Genomic DNA, 24829 nt, shown 5'->3' on the forward strand with positions numbered 1-24829 from the left:
AAGGCCCTTCTCCCCCGATTGCTCAGTTTGGCCGGGCTGCCAACTCTAGAAAGAGTCTTTGTGGTTCCAAACTTCTTCCATTTAAGAATGATGGAGGCCACTGTGTTCTTGTGGACCTTCAATGCTGCAGATATTTTTTGGTACACTTCCCCAGATCTGTGCTTTGACACAATCCTATCTCGCAGCTCTACGGACAATTACATCGACCTCATGGCTGGGTTTTTGCTCTGACATGAACTAACAGTGGGAACTGACATAGACAGGTGTTTGCCTTTCCAAATCATGTCCAAGCTATTGAATTTACCACAGGTGAAGTTGTGGAAACATCTCAATGATGATCAATGGAAACAGGATGCACCGTAGCTCAATTGCCAGCAGCATACCACCCTGCATAGCACTGCTGGCTTGCTTCTGAAGCTAAGCAGGGTTGGTCCTGGTCAGTCCCTGGATGGGAGACCAGGTGCTGCTGGAAGTGGTGTTGGAGGGCAAGTAGGAGGCACTCTTTACTCTGGTCTAAAAAATATTGGCATTGTGTAGGGTGCAGTCTTTCAGATGGGACATTAAACGGGTGTCCTGACTCTCTGAGGTCATTAAAGATCCCATGGCACTTGGCTAAATTCCCAATCTGGCCCTCAAACCATCATGTTCACCTAATAATCCCCAATTTACAATTGGCTCATTCCTCTCCCCTGTAACTATTCCCCAGGTTGTTGCTGTAAATGAGAATGTGTTCTCAGTCAACTTACCTGGAAAAATATATAAATAAATACAACATTTTGAGTCTCATAGCAAAGGGTCTGAATACTTAAGTAAATAAGATATTTCTGTTAAATAAAAAAATATATATATATATTTGCAAAGTCTTCTAAAACCAGTTTTGCTTTGTCATTATTGAGTAATGTGTGTATATTGCTGAGGATTGTTTTTTATTTAATCCATTTTAGAATAAGCCTGTAACGTAACAACATTTTGAAAGTCAAGGGGTCTGAATATTTTCCGAAGGCACTGTATATATCCACAGAAATATGCCATTCAGACCACTTACTCAGCTTTTAATAGCGCAACCCAATTTTCTCACAGATGTATCTAGCATAGCTGAAGGAGAGCCTGATATACCTTCATTTTAATTGGTCCCTGTTTCCCAATAATATATCCCTGAGTGTTTGTCAAATCAGGCCAGGAAGAGAGAGAAAGAGAGGAGAGAGAAAAATAGCAGAGCGAGAGAGGAGGGAAATAGGGAAAATGAGATAGAGAGAGAAGAAGTAAGAGTGAAGAGGAGAGAGAGAAGAAGTAAGAGAGTGAAGAGGAGAGAGAGAAGGAGAAAGAGAGAGGGAGGGGTGGAAAGATAGCTGTGCGGTGCTGGAGAGTAAGACTAATCGCAGTGTGTTATTGAGATGATATCAGTGTACCTTGACCTCAGAAGCAGGCTGTGTGACAAATCCCCCTTTACTTTCTGCTTTGAATGATGCTGACTCCAACCTCATGGAAAATGGAATCTTTTCCAAACCATGCTTTGTGAAATGAACCACATCCAGTTTCCATGACTCTGAAAAGCTTCAAAGATTCTAAGGTTCATTCCCCTCAAACCCCTTATGCTATCTTTCTCCTCTCTCTCTCTCCTCTCTGATCCCCTCTCTCCATTCTGTCCATTCGGACCCTGTATAATCAGAAGGGGGAACAGGAGGAGGCCCGTCTGAAGAGAGATAGGAGAGTCGAGAGGAGTGTATAACAGGAGTGTTCCAGATGGTAACCCCTAAAGAAGGGGCCAGGTAGACGAGTGGGCAGGGGAACAGAATGTATCAGAGAGATCAAGGTGGCCTGGAGAGAGCTGATAGCTAACCGACAGGCATTATTTGATCAGAAACACTCCTTAATAGTTCAGATGCTCTGGCCAACTCTGGAAACACTTCACCTGTCCCCTAAAAAAACAACTCATCTGAGGTGATGTGGAGAGGTGGAAAAGAACAAGAATAGAAACAAAGTAATGAGTTTCTGTTTCCCAAACTCAACCTATCTGCCGTTTTCTATGTGGATGCTGCTGCATCCAACACTGTAACAAAATGTACTCACTTATTGAGAACTGGTTACTAATGAGTGATCGGTATGGTGAACATTAACTAACCTAAGGCAGTGTTACCCAAACTCAGTCCTGGGGCAGGTTATGTTTTTTCCCTAGCACTACACAGCTGATTCAAATAACCAACTCATCGTCAAGCTTTGATTATTTGAATCAGCTGTGTAGTGTTAGGGCAAAAACCAAAACGTACACCCGGGTGGGGGGTTGGGAAACCTTTACCTAAAAGACAGATTTACAAAAACGTATAATGTATTCACTGTTGATAGCTGCAGCAGTGAGGTTGAGCCACCAAGCTAATTGCAGTCAATGTCCCTGATACATATTTCTTCCTCACTTGCCCTCCTGTGCAAGACTCCGAGAGTGTTGAGAGAAGACCAAACACAGAAAAGGTCTCGTCTTGATTATGTGTTGCCTCCCTCCCCCAGACTCGTTGGTGTGTTGGTATATCAGGGGGGCTACTGGGGGGCCGAGAGGTCTCAGAGAGCAGCTCTATACGTGTTTAGAAACTCTACCAGCTGTGTCGCACGATAGGGCTTCAGTGTAATTACGGCGGAGCAACATAAGGAATCCTAATGTTAACAAATATTTTTCAGCGCAACTCTACTCTGTGGCCTTTGCCTCTCCATCTTCTCCATCCCTCCATTCCGCTCCTCCCTCACCTCTACTGTCCTGTCTGTCTGTGGGGATAGTGAGTCCCTGCAAGGCAGCTGGCGCATGGGTGAGAGCAGAGCCCTGGAGAGAAGCACGCTCCACAAGGTTTTTCTGCAATTACACTTCAACAGGATGCTCCCTCCCTCCTACAACTTCAACCGTATGTACTGAGGAACAGCCAGCCGGCTTGCTAGTGTCCCTACTGTTTCACTCGGTGGAGGCGTTTCCTCTTTGTTCACTGTCTGTTAGAGGAGAGGAGGCAGAGAGAGTCCAGGAAATCAACTTCGAGAGGGGTCATTCATGAAACTTTATCACTGTGGTAAATACTGAATAAAAAACATCTACATTCTTACGTCTAGCTAGTGGCTAACACCCTGAATATAGCGCAACAATCCAATCATTAACACTTTTAGAAATCAGAACTGGTAAATCTATTGCAGCTGAACCGTTTGATGAATAAACAAGACAATATAATGTATGGGTCATAAAAGGTCTGAAGAAAGAACTTGATGGTCTATGGGACGCATCTTGAGGATTTATATAAAGTCTCACACTGATCCAGTTCTGTTATCTTGGTTTGTACCCTCCTCGGAAAAAAAAGGGTTCCAAAACAGCTGTCCCCAAAGTAGAATCCTTTTTGGTTACAGGTAGAAAGAACCATTTTTAGTTCCAGGTAGAACTATTTTGGGTTCCATGAAGAACTCTTTGGGAAAAAGGTTCTACATGGAACCCAATATGGTTTTACCTGAAACCAAAAAGGATTCTTCAAAGGGTTCTTCTATGGGGAAAGTCAAAGAACCCTTTAAGGTTCTAGAAAGCAATGCTTTTCTAAGAGTGTATCGAAGGTGATGAATATGCACTGCAACATCCATGCTTGAGAAATGGTATGATTACCACATTATTCAATTACATTACAACAGTGGCACATTAAATTGGATTACTGATTACAAATTAGACAGCGGTGGATGACTTAAAAAACAAACACTGTCGTTGTTACCACTGCCGTTCTGATCTAATTGTATACTACTTGGTTATCACAAAACCCAATCTCTATAATCAAGTAGAAAACTCGTAGATAACATGAGCGGATGTCTCTGCCCCAGTGGATCCAGTGCTTAACTCTAAACTCCAGGAGGACACCCAGACACACACTGGGCTGATCAGAAAGGCAGAAGCAATCAATTTACACTGGGCTCCAGCAAAAATCTATTTAATCTGTCCTCCTTTATCTCCAATCATGATGAAAAAGAGATTAGTGTCTGAAAAGATTACATAAATGAATGACACAAGTCTGCTCTTAAATTGAAGGGGCAGAGAGAATGCAGGTTTTTAAAAAATAAAATAAAAATTCTGGTGTTATTAATTGATATGACCTGAATATGTGCGCTTCTGTTTTCTGGGTGTAAATAAAGAGATTTGTTTTGTGGTTTATGTAATGCATTTTAAACGAGCTAGGTCTATGTAACATACTGTGTCTCTGTATGCACAGAGAAGGATACACACTGAAGAACACTTCTTAATATTGAGTTGCACCACTTTTGCCCTCAGAACAGCCTCAATTAGTCGGGGCATACAAGGTGTCGAAAGCTTTCCATCGGGATGCTGACCATGTTAACTCAAATGCTTCCCACAGTTGTGTCAAGTTGGCTGGATGTCCTTTCAGTGGTGGACCATTCTTGACACACACATGAAACTACTGAGCTTAAAAAAAACAGCAGTGTTGCAGTTCTTGACCTTAATTATTTTGTCTTACTCATTCACCCTTTGACTGGCACACAATCCATGTCTCAATTTTCTCAAGGCGTCAAAATTATTCTTTAACCTCTCTCCTCCCCTTCATGTACACTGATTGAAGTGGATTTAACAGGTGACATCAATAATGGATCCTAATATATTTTACACTCAATGTATGTCTACTTTTATTGAGAAGAAATGGCCAGTGGCTTTTAAAGGAAGAGTAAGTTAGTCTAGCATGTAAGGTTATATCATCACCATCAGAAGTACATCAAAACTATATCCAGGCAGGTGCATATAATTGTCAGATTAGGATAGAAAACACTCTAAAGTTTCCAAAACTGTCAAAATATTTTCTGTGAGTATAACAGAACTGATATTGCAGGCGAAAACCTGAGGAAAATCAAACCGGGTGGTGCTGTTTTTCCTGAAAGCTCTCTGTTCCATTGGATGCCTTGCATTAACAACAAGCTAAGCTGTGTTTTGCTATATTGCACTTGTGATTTCATGAAAATGTAATCTTTTTAGTAATTGAATTTGAATTTGTCGCGCTGCAATTCAGCGGGTGATGATGAAAATGATCCCGCTAAAGGGATGGGTGCGTCAAGAAGTTAACTTAACAGAAAAAAACAAGTGTTTATTTGCAGTGCTGAGCTAGTATTGTAACTGACATGTAACGTTAGCTAATGTTTCATCCCCTCTCGACTGAGGGGAATTAATAAGCTAGGCTAGTTAGTAGCTACCATAGCCAGGTCAGATTTAGCCTCTTGTCACCTGTCAGATAGTAATAATAGCCAAGCTCATATCGCTAACAGCTGTTTTTTATATGGAAATGTTTTGTCCATTCAGAAGTAAATGAGCTTGACTAGCTTTGCCAGTTGATGTACCATTCGAGAGAGAGCAGGGCAAAAAGTTTGCTAACATTAGCTATTATTTTTGCCTCAATCACACTAGACCTGAATAAAACGATGAAACCATCGGTCAAACGATTGAAGATTGATGTTCTGCCATTTTTTCGGTGCAATGTGAGTTGTATTAGTCAGTACGGCAATGTAACGTTATTGATCTGTCAGTTTCCCAAGCTAATTCCCTACTTTTCACATTGACACAGCAATAAACAGCTCTAACGTTACAGGCGTCACTGTCATGGTGCACAGTAGAGGTCTGCGAGGGACTGATTTCTTCATCCTGCTCCAGCCCACATCTGTTGGCTTTCTGTTCGACTCTCACCCGCTACTGCAAGAACTGGTCCCAAACCCAACTGCAGTCCCGCAATGTTATTTTAGGTGTATGTGACGCAGTTCACTTGCAAGCCATGGTCCCAGCAATTTAGCACCCAATAGGCAATATAAAATGTGCAAAAATACATTTAATTAAATTACCAGAGATTCACATGGCCCTTATATTGTATTACTGGGCTATATTTGTATAGCCTACCTTTTAGGAGTGGGAACATTTTTTGATGGAGAAATATGGGTGATCAACATTTAGGCCTATTTCTAGGCAACGTAGTAAACTATAGCCTAGTCGTAGGCCTATTTAGGAAGTATATTTCTTTGGAAAGATAACTTCCCTGTGCTTCTCTGCCCATGCATAGGCTATAGGCTACTCTATTTAACTGAGACCACATGCGCACCTGATCTCGCAGGTATGGCTACTGAACTGGAAGCAGCAAGAATGATGACGCAACACTGGCTACGTTTTGCATAGGCCAATAGGATATAACTTACCTTTCAAGAAGATGATTTGTCAGGCAGAGACAAATAAATACATAGGTAATCAATACTTATTGAAAATGAAAAGGTGCAACACTCGCCTAACCTATGTGTGCCCATGGTTAATTTTTTTTATTGTATTTCGATTCACGTTGGTTGAGCACCCTCCACTTCTTTCCATTATTAATATTTATTTACAGACACTAGGGAACTATAGTCTAATAATATTGAATTTCATTTCATATTCAAGTTAACTACCAAGTGATTCTTCGCCCATGTAGGCAGCCTACTCTATTTCAAATACTAGGCGCATTTGAACTCTCACGAATTCACGAGTGTGTGAATAATGTGCAAAATATGTGGTTTTAATACAATAGGTAGGCTAATGCATACAACGCAGAAAGAGGACCGTTTACAAATTATCTGTGGGACAACAAATATATTTTCATCTGCCTGTAGCATGAAAAATGCAGTCCACAGCAGGCGTCCCGCGGGAATGCAACACTCTAGTGCAGTCAGTACACAACACTATGCTCATCATGTCTTAGCAGGATAAGATGGTGACAGGTGTCCCTGCAGGGTCAAACAGCAAGGGATGACCAGTCTATGGAGCTCAGGTGAATTTTGCAGTATATTAATGTTAGCAATTGATATTACATGTAGCTCTGAGTTTAGTAGTGACATTCCACAGATTCTAGACAGATGTTGAAATGAAACTCAACTCCTATTGATCATTAACTCTAGTCCTCTCATCCTCTGCATTGTGTATTTATCTTCAAAATATTCTTATATTAACAATATCAGTTAATGACACAAAGTTCCATCTTGATCTGATGGGTAGACCTACAGTAGCTACAGGACAGCAGTTTAAGCTTAAAGCTACAGTCTGGGATCTGGGAATAATGGTCATTTCAATGATTGAACCATTGTTTCTATTCTTGGATAACATAATGTACACAAAGGTAATTCTTTGTCATGCCTCATTTTCAGATGGTGACAGGGGTCTCAGCAGGGTCAGGCAGCCAGGCAACCAGCCTGTGGCGGAGGTGAGGGGAATTTTTTAGCGAGAACTTTATTCTCGCTGTACAGGAAACACTGGACAAGACAGATGCTATTTTAAGGCAGTCTGACAAACCTCCAAAGATGATTTCCAAACTGTATCAAGGGTTGATAGAGGCTTTTCCCAATGACATAAAACATGTCAAACAAAAATGTGAGGAAGACCTTCACACAATCCATAGAACTTACTATATGCCAGTGAAACTGAATTACTTTTACACTCAGAAATGCTATTCCTCTGCTGGAGGTGTAAAGCACAAAAGGGGACATATTTGCATATGTTATGGTCTTGTGAAGGTTGGCTGAATTCTGGCAAAGTGTATGTTCTTTTATCTCAGCATGTCTACAGATTCCCCCTTCTACCTGTTTAAGTTTGCTTGGACATTATGACACTGGAGACTGTTATGTGAAGAAACTGTGTAGGCACGCATTTACAGTGGCTAAAAAATGCATTGCCGTTAATTGGAAGGTTGGTTATCATCCCACAATGTCAAGTTATGTATCACTAGATATGATTTATTACAAGATTGGGCAACTTTCACAAGGTCTGGATGCCTTATATAGAATACAGTATGGCAAAGGGGTGTCTCTATTGAAAACATGCCCACATCAGGGGAGATACCTATTTAGGCAATCCCTAGCTGCTGAGCTGATCAGTCCTGGCCCTGGAAGTCTCCCGTCACTCTGGTCTTGGCTTAACAATGTTTCACTAAAATCCTTAAGCTGAGTGGGGTGTGTTGGGTTTGGGCACTGCAGGGTGGTGGACCCCTAGGGACAGGGATGGCGTGACCCAGCTATATTGTGTCCAAGCAAAAAGAGCTCTACAGTACTATTAGTTCTATGAGATTCATTTTAGAGGATTTGCTGTTTCTGTGCATTAATGAATATTTGACGTATATGTGTTTTTTTTGTTTAGTTCTTTTGTTTCTAAACCTTTAACTTGGGAATAAAAAAAAGTAAGGTGTGAACTGGGAAGGAAATTGTGTTGAGAGAGAATTGAGCTATTGACTAGACTGGTGGAGGGTCAGTCGTGCAGGTGGCTCGGGCTGGCTGGTCGGTCTGAAATTCGATGTAAAGGATGTCTTAATAAAGAAAAACAAAAGTCTGTATTTTTTCAAGAGTTGTTCATTTGTTAGGCTATTGGTTAAAGGTGCAGCACAATATTTGTAATTGAATTATCCTAGATCTAGTTGAGTCTTATTAATCACTTAAACATATTTAATAATATCTTACGTAGCTTTATGACTGTGGGCATTCTTGCTTACTTTTTATTCTAAATAGAGACAGCATATTCGATTGTGTGAAAATGCAGGAAATTAGCTTTAGATGTCCAAAAAAAATGCAGGGGAAGTCCCGCAGGCCCCCCGCCAGGTTATGTTCCCCACCACTTCTAAAACCAAAGTGGCGCCCCTGGCAATATCAATACTCATTATTGGTGAAATTACATTAGACCAACAGTGAACTGATTGACAACCAGCTGGAGTGTCTGTGTGGAGAAGATGGTCAGCTCTTCTGAGAACCATTCATATCACAATCAGGCAGGATAACAATGAAGGAAAGGTTTCAAAAAGCCCTGTAATCTATAGAATTATCACCAGGGGAAATACAGGTAAATAGCTGATATCTGAATGAACTGGACTGTAACAGTTGTGATAGCAGAGACTTACTGGGGAAATGGGAGTCGCTGAGATTATGATACTATTGCACTCTGTGCTGCAGATAGCCTCTCGGCCCACTTATCTATGGGAAACAGCAATAAGAGCAGTACACAGTGACCCTCAATGATGAGTGACTATCAGCAGGAAGCCTGCATGCTGCACACACCATTCCTCCTGACAGGCCTGTCAGCCTCCTGTTCAACCCTGCTACTTACAGGGATATGCAAGGAAAGAGGGGAGAACCAACGTGTGGGCTTAAAACCACTGCCCAAAGTTGCTTAACACATCTTTACTCCTACTTGGCATACTGTTTGCCATTCAACATAATTACATAATTAGTCCGTTTTTATGTTATCCAGAGTGTAGGTGATTACAACTGTGCTGCTGGCAACAATTGAATTATGCTTTTTTGCCAACATTACTGACACCGGCCATATTCAACGGGTGTTTAGCATTTGGAAATTCAGCAGCTATTCTGCACTCTGGCACACTCAGACGAGAGTGCTCTGATATTGGAGTGGATGGACATACCGAATTTAGAAATGCACCCAAAATGGTTAATTGCATAGTGGAGTCTTTTGTTAAGACATGTAGCTAGCTGGCTAGCTAGCTATCCAATGAACCATAATTGCAACTCATAACGTTACTACCCTGAATGAATATGCAGGTAGCTAACCAACCAGGTTCAATGTTAGCTATCTAACATTAGAAAAAGGAGAGCTGCACACTGTAGGATGCAATCATTTTTTTTACCTAATATCCAACATTTCGTCAGACAAGCTGTCTTCATCAGGATATTAGCTAGCTAACATTAGGCTATAATTAGCCAAGCAAATGGCTCTGAGATATGAATAATAAGATCACACACACGAAACATTAGCTAGCTAAACAATGAACTATAATCCCAACTCATGAAGTTACTGTCCTGCATGAATCTGCAGGTAGCTAACCAACCAGGTTCAATGTTAGCTAGCTAACATTAAGCTTTAACGTTGCGTTATGGTAATGAGCTTGAGGTTATAATTACGCTCCCGGATACGGGATTGCTCGACGCTAGAGGTTAAATAGCCAAGAAAATGGCTCTGAGATTCAAATAATAAGATCATACATATAACGTTAGCTAGCGAGCCAGCCAGCTAAAGTTAGCTAGCTAACAGTACACTTTAACTTGAAATTAAACCAGCTTCTGTCAAATTAGAAACGTGTAATATCTGAAAATGTAGCTAGCTAGACTATTTTACCCATGGATGGGTATCATGGGTAACGCGGTATCATGGATGGACGCTTCTCCTGTCACCGATGACATGGTTGCCCTTAGTTTGAAGATGTAATCCGGAGACAGCTGTTTTCTCCATCTCCTTAGCAATCATACTGGAATTCCACTGATTTCAAAACTCGGTCCTCCAGAAAGTTTAGAGCAACACTTATGCAGTTTAACTACGCAATACATTTTTAAAAAGCTGCTTAGACAGGATTACCGACACACACTGACCAGCTCAAATAGCCTCAAATATGAATCCTTAAAGAGATGGGTGGGGCTAAAGCTTAAAAGGATGTGAACGATGCTGAATGGGTGTAGACAAAGCAGAGCTCTCCAGTAGGTAGCAAAACATTCAAGGGCCATTTTCTCAAAAGTGAGGTTACAAGTTTATCAACTTTCAAAGCAGAATTACTTTCCCATTGTTCCTCAACTACAGTGTATGATATACCATTTTCAAGCTCTCTACTTTTATCCAATGTAAAAAACAGCATTTCAAATTTTGCTCCATAAGACCGAATTGAGCCGGTCGGTCACATCGGTCTATGTCTCCTCAAATTTCGCGTAGCTGTGGAACAGGAGAATATGTGTGGAGAGTCAAAGAGATTGTGATCACAGCATGACAGAATAGGGTAGGATCGTAAAAGGAGACGCACGACGCTACTCTGCCCTTCATAGTCTTGTCAATGTTTCCCATCCAATCAAGGCTGAGGTTATTATTAGTGTGAGTAGCGGGTGCCTGGAGCGGCCGTCCGTCCATCCTGTCTGTCTGGCTAGATCATGACCGCTAGATACTTTCACGCTCCCTCCATCTCGCCCTCTCTGATGGCCACTGATATACTGTATGAAGTCAGCTTACTTGGTCAGGTCTGGCCCTCAAGTTCACAGTCAGAGTATGTATATATGAGCTTTCGGGGGAACTAAACTAATCAAAGTAAAGCGGAGGGATGACATCACTTCTCACAAACATCTTCAAGAGTACATTATAACAACAGCAATTTACTCAATCAGTGGCAGGGTGTCCAAGCCAAGTCTTTATTGAGTTTTGGGTTGTAAAAGTTGGTGATTAAGCATGAAGGTTCCCCTCATGTACTGTCTGACTGTTAATGATTGTAAACAAGGGGAGCTACGAGTATCAAAGGGTAACATGTTGAGAGCACATAACATTGAAAAATATTCTTTCTCCTTGGATTATGAAAAAGAAAATTAGGGACTAAGACTTTATGAGAAAACTCATGAGGCTCTACTGAACAACATTCTTTATTTCACATACTGTAGGGCATTATAATTGATGTGTCCTATAAAAAGAAGAATCATGTTTGCACTTCCCTTTCACTTTTCATGGTCAAAATGTATTTTAGTGAGTGTGTGGTGTGCGCTTGTGTTTTCGTACAGTTTACTATGAAATATAATGAATGTGTGTGCGCCTATGCATGCGTTTTATTGATTCATCCAACAGTGAAGATCGTAATTACATCCCTCCTCGAGCAGAATCTATACAGCGAGAGAGAAATATGCACATGGGAGGCACCTCGGAACAGAACCCTTAATAATTGAGCAGAGTGTTGTGAGAGAGATGAATACAAACTCATAATAACTGTAATTCTGAAGAAGTGATCCATAAGAGATGCTTCAACCTTGTGTTGCCCCTGGTGGCAGCACCAATATACAATGCATATTCACTCCTTTTTATTAGTCAATTCACTTAATATATGAGAAGTAAGTAGAAATTAAAGTGACAGGTGTGAGATTATGTTAAGGATTAGAGATAAACAGAGATACTGAACATAATCTCACACCTGTTACTATTCAAGGATATGCAATGCATGTGCAGTGGGTCAGGCTTGGATATATGTCCTTGTCTACAGAATCCGGCACCTTATCCACTAGAGCTGACATTAACATTCTGGACAACATGCCACTCTGCAGGACACTCTCAGGTGTCATGACTAGACTAACATTCATCTAAAGACTGTTATTTATCTAATTAACTAACTACTGTATGTTTCATTGTTACCCGATTAATCATTAATCATGTAACAATTAACATTCGGATTTGGGGCACCACGAGAGCGGTTCTTTAAAGAGTTACCATCTCCCAAATTAAACTCTATAAGGTTTTTACCTGTCACATCTATAAACAGTCAACTTATAAATCATAACCTCATATCATATCACCATTCTGAACAGTCGTATCCTCCTTGCATCTGCAAAAGCGGGAGCCTTACTTATGAATCAGTAGTACAGAAATTGGTTTAATTATGTATTTACTAGCTAATTAAACGAGAACACAGGATAAACACACACACTCTGCACTGTCTATTGACTGGAGACTTATTACGCAGAAAACAGTTCCCTAGTGGAATGACAACAACATGGATGCTTATTAAAGAAGAGATGGAGAGGGAGAGAGAAGGACAGAGACACTTAACAAAGCCACATTCAGAAACTACTCTCACCTACAATAACCATATACTTTGCACACGAACCGCTTTGAGCAAGAAATCATTCATGTATTTAAGTGAAATGCCTGGGTTCGCCGGGGATCTCGGGGAATAGGGCAGCCTTGGAAAGGGTGTTGGGCCTTTCGCGGCATGCTTGTATGGCTCTGATTGTCCAAAATGGTTCCAACAACTCTTCTACTGTTGTCCTTCTTTGTAGTTGTCCGGTAACTGGTGACTTGTTGTGTAGTACTGAACAGAACTACAGAGTTGATTTTCATATCAAACTTTATTTGTCCCATGCGCCGAATACAACGTGTAGACCTTACCATGAAATGCGTACTTACAAGCCCTTAACCAACAGTGCAGTTCAAGAAAGAGTTAAGAAAATATTTTGCAAATAAACAAAAGTAAAAAATTATAAAAGTAATACAATAAAATAACAATAATGAAGCTATATACAAGGGGTAGATGCATAGATAATAAACAGTGAGTAGCAGCAGTGTAAAAAAACAATGGAGGGGGGGGGGGTCAATGTAAATAATCCGGTGGCCATTTGGTTAATTGTTCAGCAGTCTTATGGCTTGGGTGTTGAAGCTGTTAAGGAGCCTTTTGGTCCTAGACTTGGCACTCCGGTACCGCTTGCCGTGTGGTAGCAAAAAAAAACAGTATATGACTTGAGTGACTAGATTCTTTGACCATTTTTTGGCCTTTCCTCTGACAGCTAGTATGTAGGAAGCTTGGCCCCAGTGATGTACTGGGTCGTACGTACTACCCTCTGTAGCACTACCCTTCCAATCGCTCTTGAAGATGCTTCTTTGAAGATAGGCTAGTCAGCCATATCAAAGGTTCCCCAGTGGGGTGATGAGAGTAGCGTAATACGACGGTTTGAGCAGAGTAACAGGATGGTCCTACTTAAATTAGCTTTCGAAAATACCTGACTTAGGACAGCTAATCAGCCGTACCTGATTGTCCGGGAGGTGAGTTTATCGTCTCCACCTTGTGTTGAGATTCAAAGTTCAAACCATTTTAAATGCACAGCTGCCGCTTTCACACTTTCTCTGGATCAATTAGTTAATTCATAACCCGTCATTTATACCTTTTGCTTGACAGGGGCGGTTCCAGCAGGCTGGCATGCTCCCTTTCCTCACTTCGGGGCAGTGATTACTCAATGTGCAAAGTTATGGAAAGCAATTATCTCTTATAACTTCTCAAGTCACATCCCTCTCTTAACAAAAACACTTTCATCATTTTTTATATTTAATGCACAACCCATAGTATGGAAACTTCATCTATGTAGTGGGAATACTTTAAATTACCGTATTTCCTTTATAATTTTTTTATTAGTTGGCCAAAGCTTTTGATATGGTAGTATTAGGGTCTCTGAGGGGTGTCTCTGAGGGGTCTTTGGCCTGGTTTGCTAACTACCTCTCTCAACGAGTGCAGTGTATAAAGTCAGAAAATCTGCTGTCTCAGCCACTGCCTGTCACCAAGGGAGTACCCCAAGGCTCAATCCTAGACCCCACACTCTTCTCAATTTACATCAACACCATAGCTCAGGCAGTAGGAATCTCTCTCATCCATTTATATGCAGATGATACAGTCTTATACTCAGCTGGCCCCTCCCCGGATTTTGTGTTAAATGCTCTACAACAAATCTTTCAAGCATTCTCTACCCTTAACCTTGTTCTGAACACCTACAAAACAAAGGTCATGTGGTTTGGTATAAAAGAATGCCCCTCTCCCCACAGGTATGATTACTACCTCTGAGGGTTTAGAGCTTGAGGTAGTCACCTAATACAAGTACTTCGGAGTATGGCTAGATGGTACACTGGCCCTTCTCTCGGCACATATCAAAGCTGCAGGCTAAAGTGAAATCTAGACTTGATTTCCTCTATTGTAATTGCTCCTCTTTTACCCCAGCTGCCAAACTAACCCGGATTCAGATGACCATCCTACCCATGCTAGATTACGGAGATGTAATTTATAGATCGGCAGATAAGGGTGCTCTCGAGCAGCTAGATGTTTTTTGCCATTCGGCCATGAGATTTGCAACCAGTGCTCCTTAAAGGACACATCACTGCACTCTATACTCCTCTGTAAACTGGTCATCTCTGTATACTTGTCGCAAGACCCACTGGTTGATGCTTATTCATAAAACCCTCTTAGGCCTCAATCCCCCCTATCTGAGATATATACTGCAGCCCTCATCCTCCACATACAACACCCGTTCTGCCAGTCACATTCTGTTACAGGTCCCCAAAGCACACACATCCCTGGGTCGCTCTTCTTTTCAGTTCGCTGCAGCTAGTGACTGGAACGATCTGCAACAAACACTCAAACTGGACAGTTTTATCTCAATCTCTTCATTCAAAGACTCAATCATGGACACTCATACTTACAGTATTGGCTGCTTTGTGTGATGTTTTGTTGTCTCTACCTTCTTGCCCTTTGTGCTGTTATCTGAGCCCAATAATGTTTGTACCATGTTTTGTGCTGCTACCATGTTGTGTTGCTACCATGTTGTTGTTATGTTGTGGTGCTAACATGCTGTGTTGTCATGTCTTGCTGCCATGCTATGCTGTTGTCTTAGGTCTCTCTTTATGTAGTGTTGTCTCTCTTGTCATGATGAGTGTTTTGTCCTATATTTATATTTGATTCATTTTACATTTTTAATCTCAACCCCCGTCCCCACAGGAAGCCTTTTGTCTTTTGGTAGGCCAAATTGTAAATAAGAATTTGTGCTTAACTGACTTGCCTGGTTAAATAAAGGTTAAATAAATAAAATGTAAAAAAACATTCCTTTGGTGAATTTGGAGAGCACAGGCCAGAATCATCTGCTTTGATTTACAAAAGGACGTGAGTGTCAATCCCCATTACCTATTTCCCCACCCCCTCTACGGTTGAAAGGGGGTCTGATTGAAGTTATTTATTGCAAACCTGATCTGACCTATTTGGATTCTCGTGGACAGGTTTACATGTCCATTTCATTACAGTCCTAAGAGCCTGGGCAGATTGATCCTGTGACATCCTGCAGACAGTACAGCCTCCTTGAGTGGCAGATGATTTGGAGTGGTAACACATGCCCTGGCTTCAATCAATATCTGCCGTCACCAGAGAGGGAGGTGCGAGACTGTCTATTGAGTTGTTCTATCTCTCTAACTGAGAACACTAGGCCTAGCATGTGACTGTACAGCCCTTTATCACATTTGTCCAAGGGCCTCTGCCCATTCATCCACTGGTCTGAGCCTTTTAGCCCCTGGGTCCAGTTGGTCCTCACATGGACATATTCATCCCATCAGGCTACCTGCCTCAGTGATGTGGGTTGATAAACAGGGCTCTGCATGCTTTCCAGCACCAGCACCAGCATTTCATTATATTCCACTACACAGAGACTGCCTGCTGAGATAGGAGTCCACTGGAGGGGCTAGAGAGAACAAGAGCTACTATATCAAAAGCTTGCCTGAGAGAGTGTGTGTGTGTGTGTGTGTGTGTGTGTGTGTGTGTGTGTGTGTGTGTGTGTGTGTGTGTGTGTGTGTGTGTGTGTGTGTGTGTGTGTGTGTGTGTGTGTGTGTGTGTGTGTGTGTGTGCCATTAACCTTAGCATAGATCCAAAACCCCAAGCAGGAGAAAAACATACATACAAACAAACACCCTCCACCTAAACTTATCTTAGCCCTCCAGAGCCGGGCGGGATGAAAAAGCTCAACCATTCAAGGTCTTTCGTATTAAATGAGGTGTTTGGAGTATTAGAAATGCCAGGGAAGGGGTAATGTGGAGATCGTTTTGCAGGAAGGACAGAAAATAAGGAAGTAAACATTCAATAGCCATTACCATGTGTGCCTGTGGGAAGCCAAGAACTAATCATGGCCCAATTTCGCAGGCTGAAGATTTGCATAAGCCCCAAAAAGTACACTTCCGTTCAAAAGTTTGGGTCACTTAGAAAATTCCTTGTTTTCGAAAGAAAAGCAAATTTTTTGTCCATTAAAATAACATCAAATTGATCAGAAATACAGTGTAGACATTGTTAATGTTGTAAATGACTATTATAGCTGGAAACAGATGATTTTTTATGGAATATCTACATAGGTACAGAGGCCCATTATCAGCAACCATCACTCCTGTGTTCCAATGGCACGTTGTGTTAGCTAATCCAAGTTTATAATTTTAAAAGGATAATTGATCATTAGAAAAACCTTTTGCAATTATGTTAGCACAGCTGAAAACTGTTGTCCTGATTAAAGAAGCAATTAAACTGGCCTTATTTAGACTAGTTGAGTATCTGGAGCATCAGCTCTGCCTAGAAGGCCAGCATCCCGGAGTCGCCTCTTCACTGTTAAATGCGATACAGAATTATACATTTTGTCTGGAAATTTAAATGAATCTAAATGCATTTTGACCTATTTAATGTAGACTCCACATACATCAATTTAAGTAACTTATTATTATTTTTGCTAGGGAAAATAGACGCACAATCCCTTCCTTCCCTGGAGAAAAAAATTACGGATGCCTGCTTCCATAGATAAACATTGGATGCAGCCAAGACGGGAGCAGTGAAAGAGATGCATTCAAAGTGAGGGCCCTCTGAATGCATGCTAGCAAATGGAACTCGGGGTTTGTCTTTTACCCACGCTTTCGCAAACAATTTTAGTAGGCCATTGTGTCTCAATAGATCATTATGAAATTACGGCTGACTAAACATTTCGCTGTGCTGTGGTGTCTCTGCTGCTGGGTCTGTATTGATTGTGGTGGGACTGTTGCTGTGACAGCCCAGAGATAACAAGTTCCACATGAATGAATAGAAACACAACAAGCATTCAGATTTCCCCTTACCACTCCAAGAGAACATTTTCAGGAATAACTATAATGGTTTTATTTTGAAACTACTCTAGTTACAAGTAAGACACTTGCTAAAAACATGAAGTGCAGTTGATTTTTGTTCTTGTATTGTTCCTTGAAGTCATGTGAAGCTCAAGGCTTTGTAATGGCATAAATAAGCTGCACTCATAAATGTTGACATGACCCATTTGTTTCATGAGCAAGCTGAAGTGTTATGTTAGTTTGAGATTCCAATAGTTGCATAGCTCATTAGCATTTGGGCAGCTGAAAATAGCATAAAGGTGTAACACTTCATCAGAGCCGCTGGCTCTAACGACAGCCATGATAATTAGGTTAAATGAAGGTAGGGAAGAGAGAGAGAGAGTGCTAGAGTGGTGCTAAAACAGTGTGTCCAGCAACACTAACCCAAGGCCTATTGGCAAACCTGGACCTAACAGCCTTCCTCTCATTTCCATTAACATTAACACACTGAGCAGGTTTCCATTAAAACCTTGAGATGTGGGAAAGTGTATGGATGTGAACCCCATAAAAGGGACAACTTAGACAGTATCCTGTTTTCACTGACCTGTACTTCAATCCCGTATCCCAGGTAGACCGTCACCACATAGGTGCAATCCACTCCAGGGTCGGACGACAACGCTGTAGAATGCTGCTGTGGAATCTTGATGTGGCCCTCGGGGTCAGTGAAATTCACAGTGCAGGGACCTGGCACAGGAGAAATGAAAAGACAAGTGATCCCTCTTCCCAGACTACTGATCCATCTCTGACAGCCCATCTGTGTCTCAGTGGCCCTCTAACCCCCTCATTAACTCCCCAGATTCCCTGCCTCTCAGCCGGGCCTTGGAGATCACGCCGCCCCTCAGCCATCTAGACCCACTAGAGAGGACAGCCAGGCAGCACAGATCAGGTGGAGCCGGCCTCTGCAGATTGGTTTGCCGCATGATCAGCTTTGTGATCCTGGGTGCCAGATGAATAGGAGCTGTCAGCACGGAAGGATGAGAAACACTGACTGGCCCTCTCCAACGCTATTCCTGCCACGCTGTACAAGACTCTGACTAAAATCTGAGTAAACACTGTAAACGAGAGGCAGTCATGCAGGCCACTTTAGGTTACTGCTAAGCTTTGTCATCACGGTTTGGAACCGGTCATGGAACAAAATCAACATTTTTTTTGAGGAACAAAATCAGAACCGTGAATGAAAGTGAAATATACTGTTCCGGAACAGAACCATTATTTTAAATGCATGGAACCAGTTAATAACATTATTTTCCTCACAAAACGGAACAAAGTGCCTATGCAAAGCCCTACTCTTTCCCTCCGAAACATATTCTAGTGTCTGCTAGCCTGCCTGCTGAAATTGCATAGGCACTTGTTGCGTTATGTGTGGAAAATAACATTGAAAGATATTCACAGTTCCATCATAGAAGCCACTCCTCTGTAGGTATAATTCTGTGGGCCTAATTCAGATAATACATGTCATAACAAGATGCTCAGCGTGTCAAGCCAAGCCTTCTCCACCACCCTCTTTCACACTCTCCCCACCAGCAAAATTTCAGTCGCATCACGCACCCTACACTCATCTGTCGAATGCATGTAAATTGCTTGCACGCTCAAAAGCAGGCTGCTCTATCCACACTGAGTGCTAGTGTAATTTAATGTTAATGTAAATGTTTTTTTTAAAATGATTTCAGAGGTTTAAAAAGTAACAGAAAGGAACGATATAAACTGTTACTTTTTTTTATTTGTAACAGTGGAATGGAACAAAAAAATAATGGTTCTGTTCAAAATGAAGTGATTGTAAAATAGTTTTGGTTCCAACCCCAGGCTGTCATACTCTTTTCTTTGGATTTGGGAAGGTTGTGTGTTTTTTTTATTGGGCACTGGAGAGGGAAGTTGTCACGCCTGCTCCCTCTCTCCATCGAGGGCGCCAGTCTGCCAATCACTACACACTCCTGCCACCATCATTATGCACACCTGTTTCCATCGTCACGCACTTTTACGCCTCAGCCGGATCATCAGGCTCCCATGTCTCAGCTGGCTCGCTAGGCTCCCACATCCCAGCGGGATCCTCAGGCATTACGCCTCAACCGGATCGTCAGGCTCCCACGCCTCAGCTGGTTTGCCAGGCTCCCACGCCTCTGCCAATTCTTCGGGCTTCTACACCCTCAGCCGGCTTGTCCAGCGCCCATGCCTCAGATGGCCAGTCAGGCTCGCCCAGGTGGGACGCCGGGTGGTGCCCCTAGAGGGGGGGGGGGGGTACTGTCACGCCTGCTCCTGCTCTCTCTCCCTGGCGCTCGTGGGTGCTAGGCTACCCAGCACTACGCACTCCTGCCACCATCATTACACACACATGTTTCCCTCGTCACGCGCTTCAGTGATTCATTGGACTCACCTGGACTCAATCACCTGCTCTCATTACATCCCCTATATCTGTCTGTTCCCCGCTTCAGCATTTATTGTCATCATGTCGTTTTATTCTCCCTGTTCTGATGCTGTTCCTGTCCTGTTCCATGTCTGTTGATAATTAAATGTTCACTCCCTGTACCTACTTCTCATCTCCAGCATCGGGTCTTGCAGAAGTACATTTTCCCCCTGGTTTACATTCACCCTTTTGCAGGTTTTACTATATAATATCTTCCATCCTAGCCACATTTTGTAATCGGCTTGCATGTGCCTCCCTCCCCTATATCAAGGTATTTTGGTACTCCTGCACTGCACTTTTCTGGGTGTTAACTTTTACTATACCATAAGTCAATATAGTATACCAGTCTAACTGTCTATCCTGCCCTCTATCCAACATTCATAGTGACAATAGTGGTAGATGGATTGTTTTTCCAGATCTGCAATAGTCTAACTAGCATCATAACACACATAAAATCATTCAAAGATGCACCAATTTTCAATGTAAGTGGAGAGGCCAGGTACGTCATTGCACATAAAAGAACAGTGAAGACAAAAAAATGCAGGAGAGGGGGACAATACAATTATCCTACCTAAACTATTCTACAACACCACAATGCAATGAAAGTTCTACTCTAGCCTGTAAACTGCAGTGAAAATGTCATTTCAATAACGATGCAAAAGCCCTGTGATTTGATCATTTAATTCAATATGGATTAGTCGTGGGTATGCCCTTGGCAGTTTATTAGGTCTAGAAAGGCAAAGTTGCAGGCCAGTCTGGATATATTTTAAGTTTTGATACTGAGATGTGCTGTCTGTTGCAGATCATCATTCTCCCAAGTCATCCTATAATAATGTGGCCACATATTGTATGCTCCCAGCAGGCCCGGTTATTCAGGAAAGCTTAACACACGCTCTGCCTCCTCCTCTCCGATCCTAGTGGCTTTTCCTCGCGTGCCTAGAACCTAACGCTTCAAGGTCATGTGAAAATATTTGCAACATTGGGGAAGCGAGTGCATTTTTCTACGACACCTCGAATTGGACAGCCCCCGAGTACATTTTTAACTGTTGATAGTTTAAGTGATTTGACGATACCTGCATTAATAAAGCTGCTACTCTAAAGCCATTGCATTAGGGCCATTACAGAAAAGCAGCAGTTGGCAAATGGATGTAATTGGATTTACATACTTCTACTTCACTCTATACTGTGTGTGTGTATGAGACCAATAGAAACAGAAGTTACCTGGTGTCTGCATGGTGGTGATAGTGGTGGTTGTGATGATGGTTGTGGTGGTCATTCCCTCATCCACCTCTCCTGTGGATAAGGCGGTCAGTTTGGTGAGCTGGATGCCAGGGTCTGTTTTGTTCTTTACCCCTGGTTCCCCTGACTCACCTTTCTCCACCCTAACTGAGGTGGTCAGGACAGGGGGGGGCAGGGTGGCTTCCATGATAACTTCCCCCTGACCATAGGCGCTTCCATTCAGGAAGGGGGGGGCATTGGGGCTGCGGCCACTGACTGTAGGGGCAGTGGATGCCACTACAGGGGTGGTCAGGGAGTCTGTGGTCACTGCCACCTTCTCTGCCTCCCTGTCCTTGGCAAACTGGTTATTCTGAGCCATGCTCACCAGTAGCCCAGGGTCTGTGGAAGCAGAGATGGTGAGGGGGGTTGTGGCAGCCACCGTGGCAGTAGTGGCGATGTCAGAGAAGGCAGGGGCGTCCTCATGTGGCACCAGGCGAGTTGAGGCATCCCCCCCCTCAAAGGCAGTAACAGAGCCGGGCATTGTGGGATGTCCTTCCACGTCTCCATGGTCTGTGAAAAACCGCTGGTCCCCCTGGAAATCTTTAGTGAGCAGGAGTTCATGTAGGGCGAAGCCTCTGAAGACAGGTCGGTGGTTGGGGACGTTCATGGAGGATGCTGTGGTAAAATGGTGGATCTCACTCTCTGTGTCCTGTGTGGACGAGTGTGTGAAGGCTCCGCTGTCTGCTTCGACTCTCCTCTGGCCCCCAACATTTCCATTCTCTAGAGAAGACACTGGAGAGAAACACACCAACAACAGGGAGGTATTAGAGCATACTAGAAGAGAAATATAATACCAGAGAACATGATTCCTAAATATTACATGACATTTTTATAAGTAAAACAAAAATCTACATTGGATACATATATGGCTCTGTTGTAATTGCAAAATCTGTTAGTGTAGGATTTAGTCCAGGGTTAGGGACCCCCATTTACCAGGCTGGAAGGAGCATTATGAGTGGATGTCTTGTTACATAGAAGGTTAAGTGCAGTGGCTAGTGAGTAAAGTGGAACAATAACCACCCTGATTAACTAACCACTACTGTAGACAAATTGCCACAAGAGGCCCTTAGAAAAGGCCCTTCAGGAAAAAACCCTCATGATAACCCTTTGATGATTCATTTGAATACCTTTATTCCTCCTTCTTCCAATTAGCCAAAGTAAAGATTTTGCTCTGAATGTCTCATGATTACCAAATATAATAATGGCTCAGCCATAGAGAGTAATTATTCCCACCTGCAGCAGTTAAGATGCAATCAGGAAGCCCCAGGGTATGGGTGCTAAATTCAAAAAGTGGGAGGGATGATAATGATAGCTCCAAATTGCTCTCATACAGTATTTCTGTAAGAATCCAAAACCACAGTGTTAAATATATTCGCTCTCAAGAAGTAAGGTTGGAAATGAACAGTGCTTTTGAAAGTGGGTCCTTTTTGCCGGAATGACGGCTTAAGTGTCAGAAGACACACCAGAGGACGTCTCTCAGGGTTAATAAAGAGCAACAACACGATCGTCTTTCATCTCTTCTACATTTATCTCCATTAGTATAGGGAATGCCGTTAAAAAGTTTTGTGACAGATTAATAATGACAGTCCTCACTGTGAAGCCTGCAGTAAGTCAGCATGAGTGTTCATTATCGCAGACAAGCTCTGCAATCACAGCCAGAGCGAGGGAAAGAACTGAAAGGAGAATTTCATCAAGAAAATGTAAATACCCGTCTGACTTCTGAGATAAAAGATTAAAAGACACAAGTTTTCTAAAGGACAGACTCTAGCTGAAGGATGGCATGACTTTCAGAATGTAGATTACCCCTAGTTTGCATATGCATGCACACTGGCACACACACACACAATCCCTTGACCCACACTCCTTAACCACATGCCAGAGAAAGAAGTAAACCATGATAAAGCACAGAAAACACACAATCCTTGTAGTGGAAAAGCACTTTGAAAATGGAGAAAGGTGTGTTATCTAGCTACTGTGATTGTCTCCAAAACCCCAGACACAACTGCCAAAACAACAGGCAGTGTGAAGAGATTGATATGGCACAGCAGTGATAACGGCTACTTCTCTTGTCCTTTATCAGAGTAGGACCTCAGTGAAATGGAAATAAAGGGCTTACAAAAGCTCTCTGATGTAATACTGCCTTATCTGTTGTAAAGAGTGGGATATGCTGCTGGGATTTTATATACTAATTGTCCTTGACAGTTTCAACACTTATGGTTGTGCTGCGTGGACAAATGTGACTAGTTTCAGGAAACTACTTCACAGGGGAGGCATTTGTACAAAAACCTAGTTTTTTATCAAAATGCGTTTTTTTAGCAGTAATGCCATCTGGAACATGTAAACTTTATTTGCCTTAATACCAAACTTGTATGCCATCTGTAAATACGGAACGGAAAAAGACATTAACCTTCCTGTTAGCCATGATTGGCTGAGATAATGGATGGACTGGACATGCCGAGAGATGAGTTCGGGTTTGGGCTGCATGTAGCACGCTTCTGTCTATAATATGAGCTGCACAGTATGTGTAGATAATCCTTTCTAACGTGGCTTTTTTGAAAGATATCACGAAGAACTGTGATAATGTTGCAAATGCTCTCCACTCTCCACTTCAAGTTTTGAAATCAGTGGAATTCCCGGTGGAGTAGGATAGCTAAGGAAATGTAGAAAATTCAGGCATTTGATTGCAAATATACAGATGAAGTCAAAAAAAGAACACACAAAGGCTGTTGTATAAAACATTTGTCTCTGAATTGCATCTTCAAACCATGGCATCCATGGCATCCGTAACAGAGGGAGAAGCGTTCATACATGTATACAGGTAAGAGAGTCTAGCTAGCTACATTTTCAGATATTATACGTTTCTAATTTTGGCAGAAAAAAATGTTAATTGCAAGTTAAAGCGTACTGTTAGCTAGCTAGCTAATGTTAGCTGGCTGGATGGCTCGCTAGCTAACTTTATGTGTATGATCTCTGTAGCAATATAATTTGTATCTCAGATCCATTTGCTTTGCTAGTTATAGCCTAATGTTAGCTAGCTATTTAACATTGAACCTAGGTGGTTAGCTTTAGCGTTGTGAGTTGGGATTATAGTTTATTGTTTAGCCAGCTAGCTAGCTACCTACATGTCTAAACAATATATTTGATTTGATATACAGTGGTGTGTGTTTACTAGAGACAGGAATGTAAAGAACAATATGACCTGCACCAAAGTCAAATTAGTATATGACGTTAGGCCAACGAGGCAGTGTCCAAGTTCTACATTTCTCCAGTAGAATGCCCTGCTTTTATTTCATCACAGCCGTAAGCTGTTTTCTGTAATTAGCTCGCCATTAACTTGAAAATAATGATCTTGTTGTGAGTATTTTTCTGTAATAATGAATACAAATGAGCTAAAGTTAAGATGATGTCAGCTTTATGATATGATAATTATTTGAACTGGCTAGCCAGTTAACGTCATGTTAGCTAGCTAGCTAACAAGCTAGAAACGAACCAAAACATTGTTTAGAAAGTTGCCTGGTTTGCTAAATTGACCTATACTAAATACATTTTTAAATGGATGAAATCGTTGGTTGTTTTGTACACTCCCGTAATGAATCTGTTTAGCACATGGCATCACATGTGAAGAGATGGGTGGGGCTAAGGCTTAAGAGGGTGTGAATGATGCTGAATGGGTGTAGACAAAGAAAAACGCTCCAGTA

The 24829-nt window shown here is 42.1% G+C and overlaps 1 protein-coding gene across 6 annotated transcripts in view; it reads right to left on the reverse strand.

Annotated features, from left to right (window-relative positions):
- LOC109872526 (seizure protein 6 homolog) overlaps positions 1-24829 on the reverse strand; it is a 216983-nt gene that overhangs the window by 96069 nt on the left and 96085 nt on the right. For all 6 annotated transcript variants that reach the window (XR_004205941.1, XM_031807698.1, XM_020463795.2 and 3 more), the window contains exons 2-3: positions 21075-21863; positions 17997-18136 (exon numbers count right to left, since the gene is read on the reverse strand). Coding sequence is in view for 5 of the 6 variants with exons in the window: in XM_031807698.1 (XP_031663558.1) it covers positions 17997-18136; positions 21075-21863 (929 nt within the window). In the remaining variant the exon portion in view is untranslated. The remainder of the gene's footprint in view (positions 1-17996; positions 18137-21074; positions 21864-24829) is intronic.

Source organism: Oncorhynchus kisutch, linkage group LG28 (assembly GCF_002021735.2).
Source record: "Oncorhynchus kisutch isolate 150728-3 linkage group LG28, Okis_V2, whole genome shotgun sequence".
In the NCBI taxonomy this organism is placed as follows: domain Eukaryota; kingdom Metazoa; phylum Chordata; class Actinopteri; order Salmoniformes; family Salmonidae; genus Oncorhynchus; species Oncorhynchus kisutch.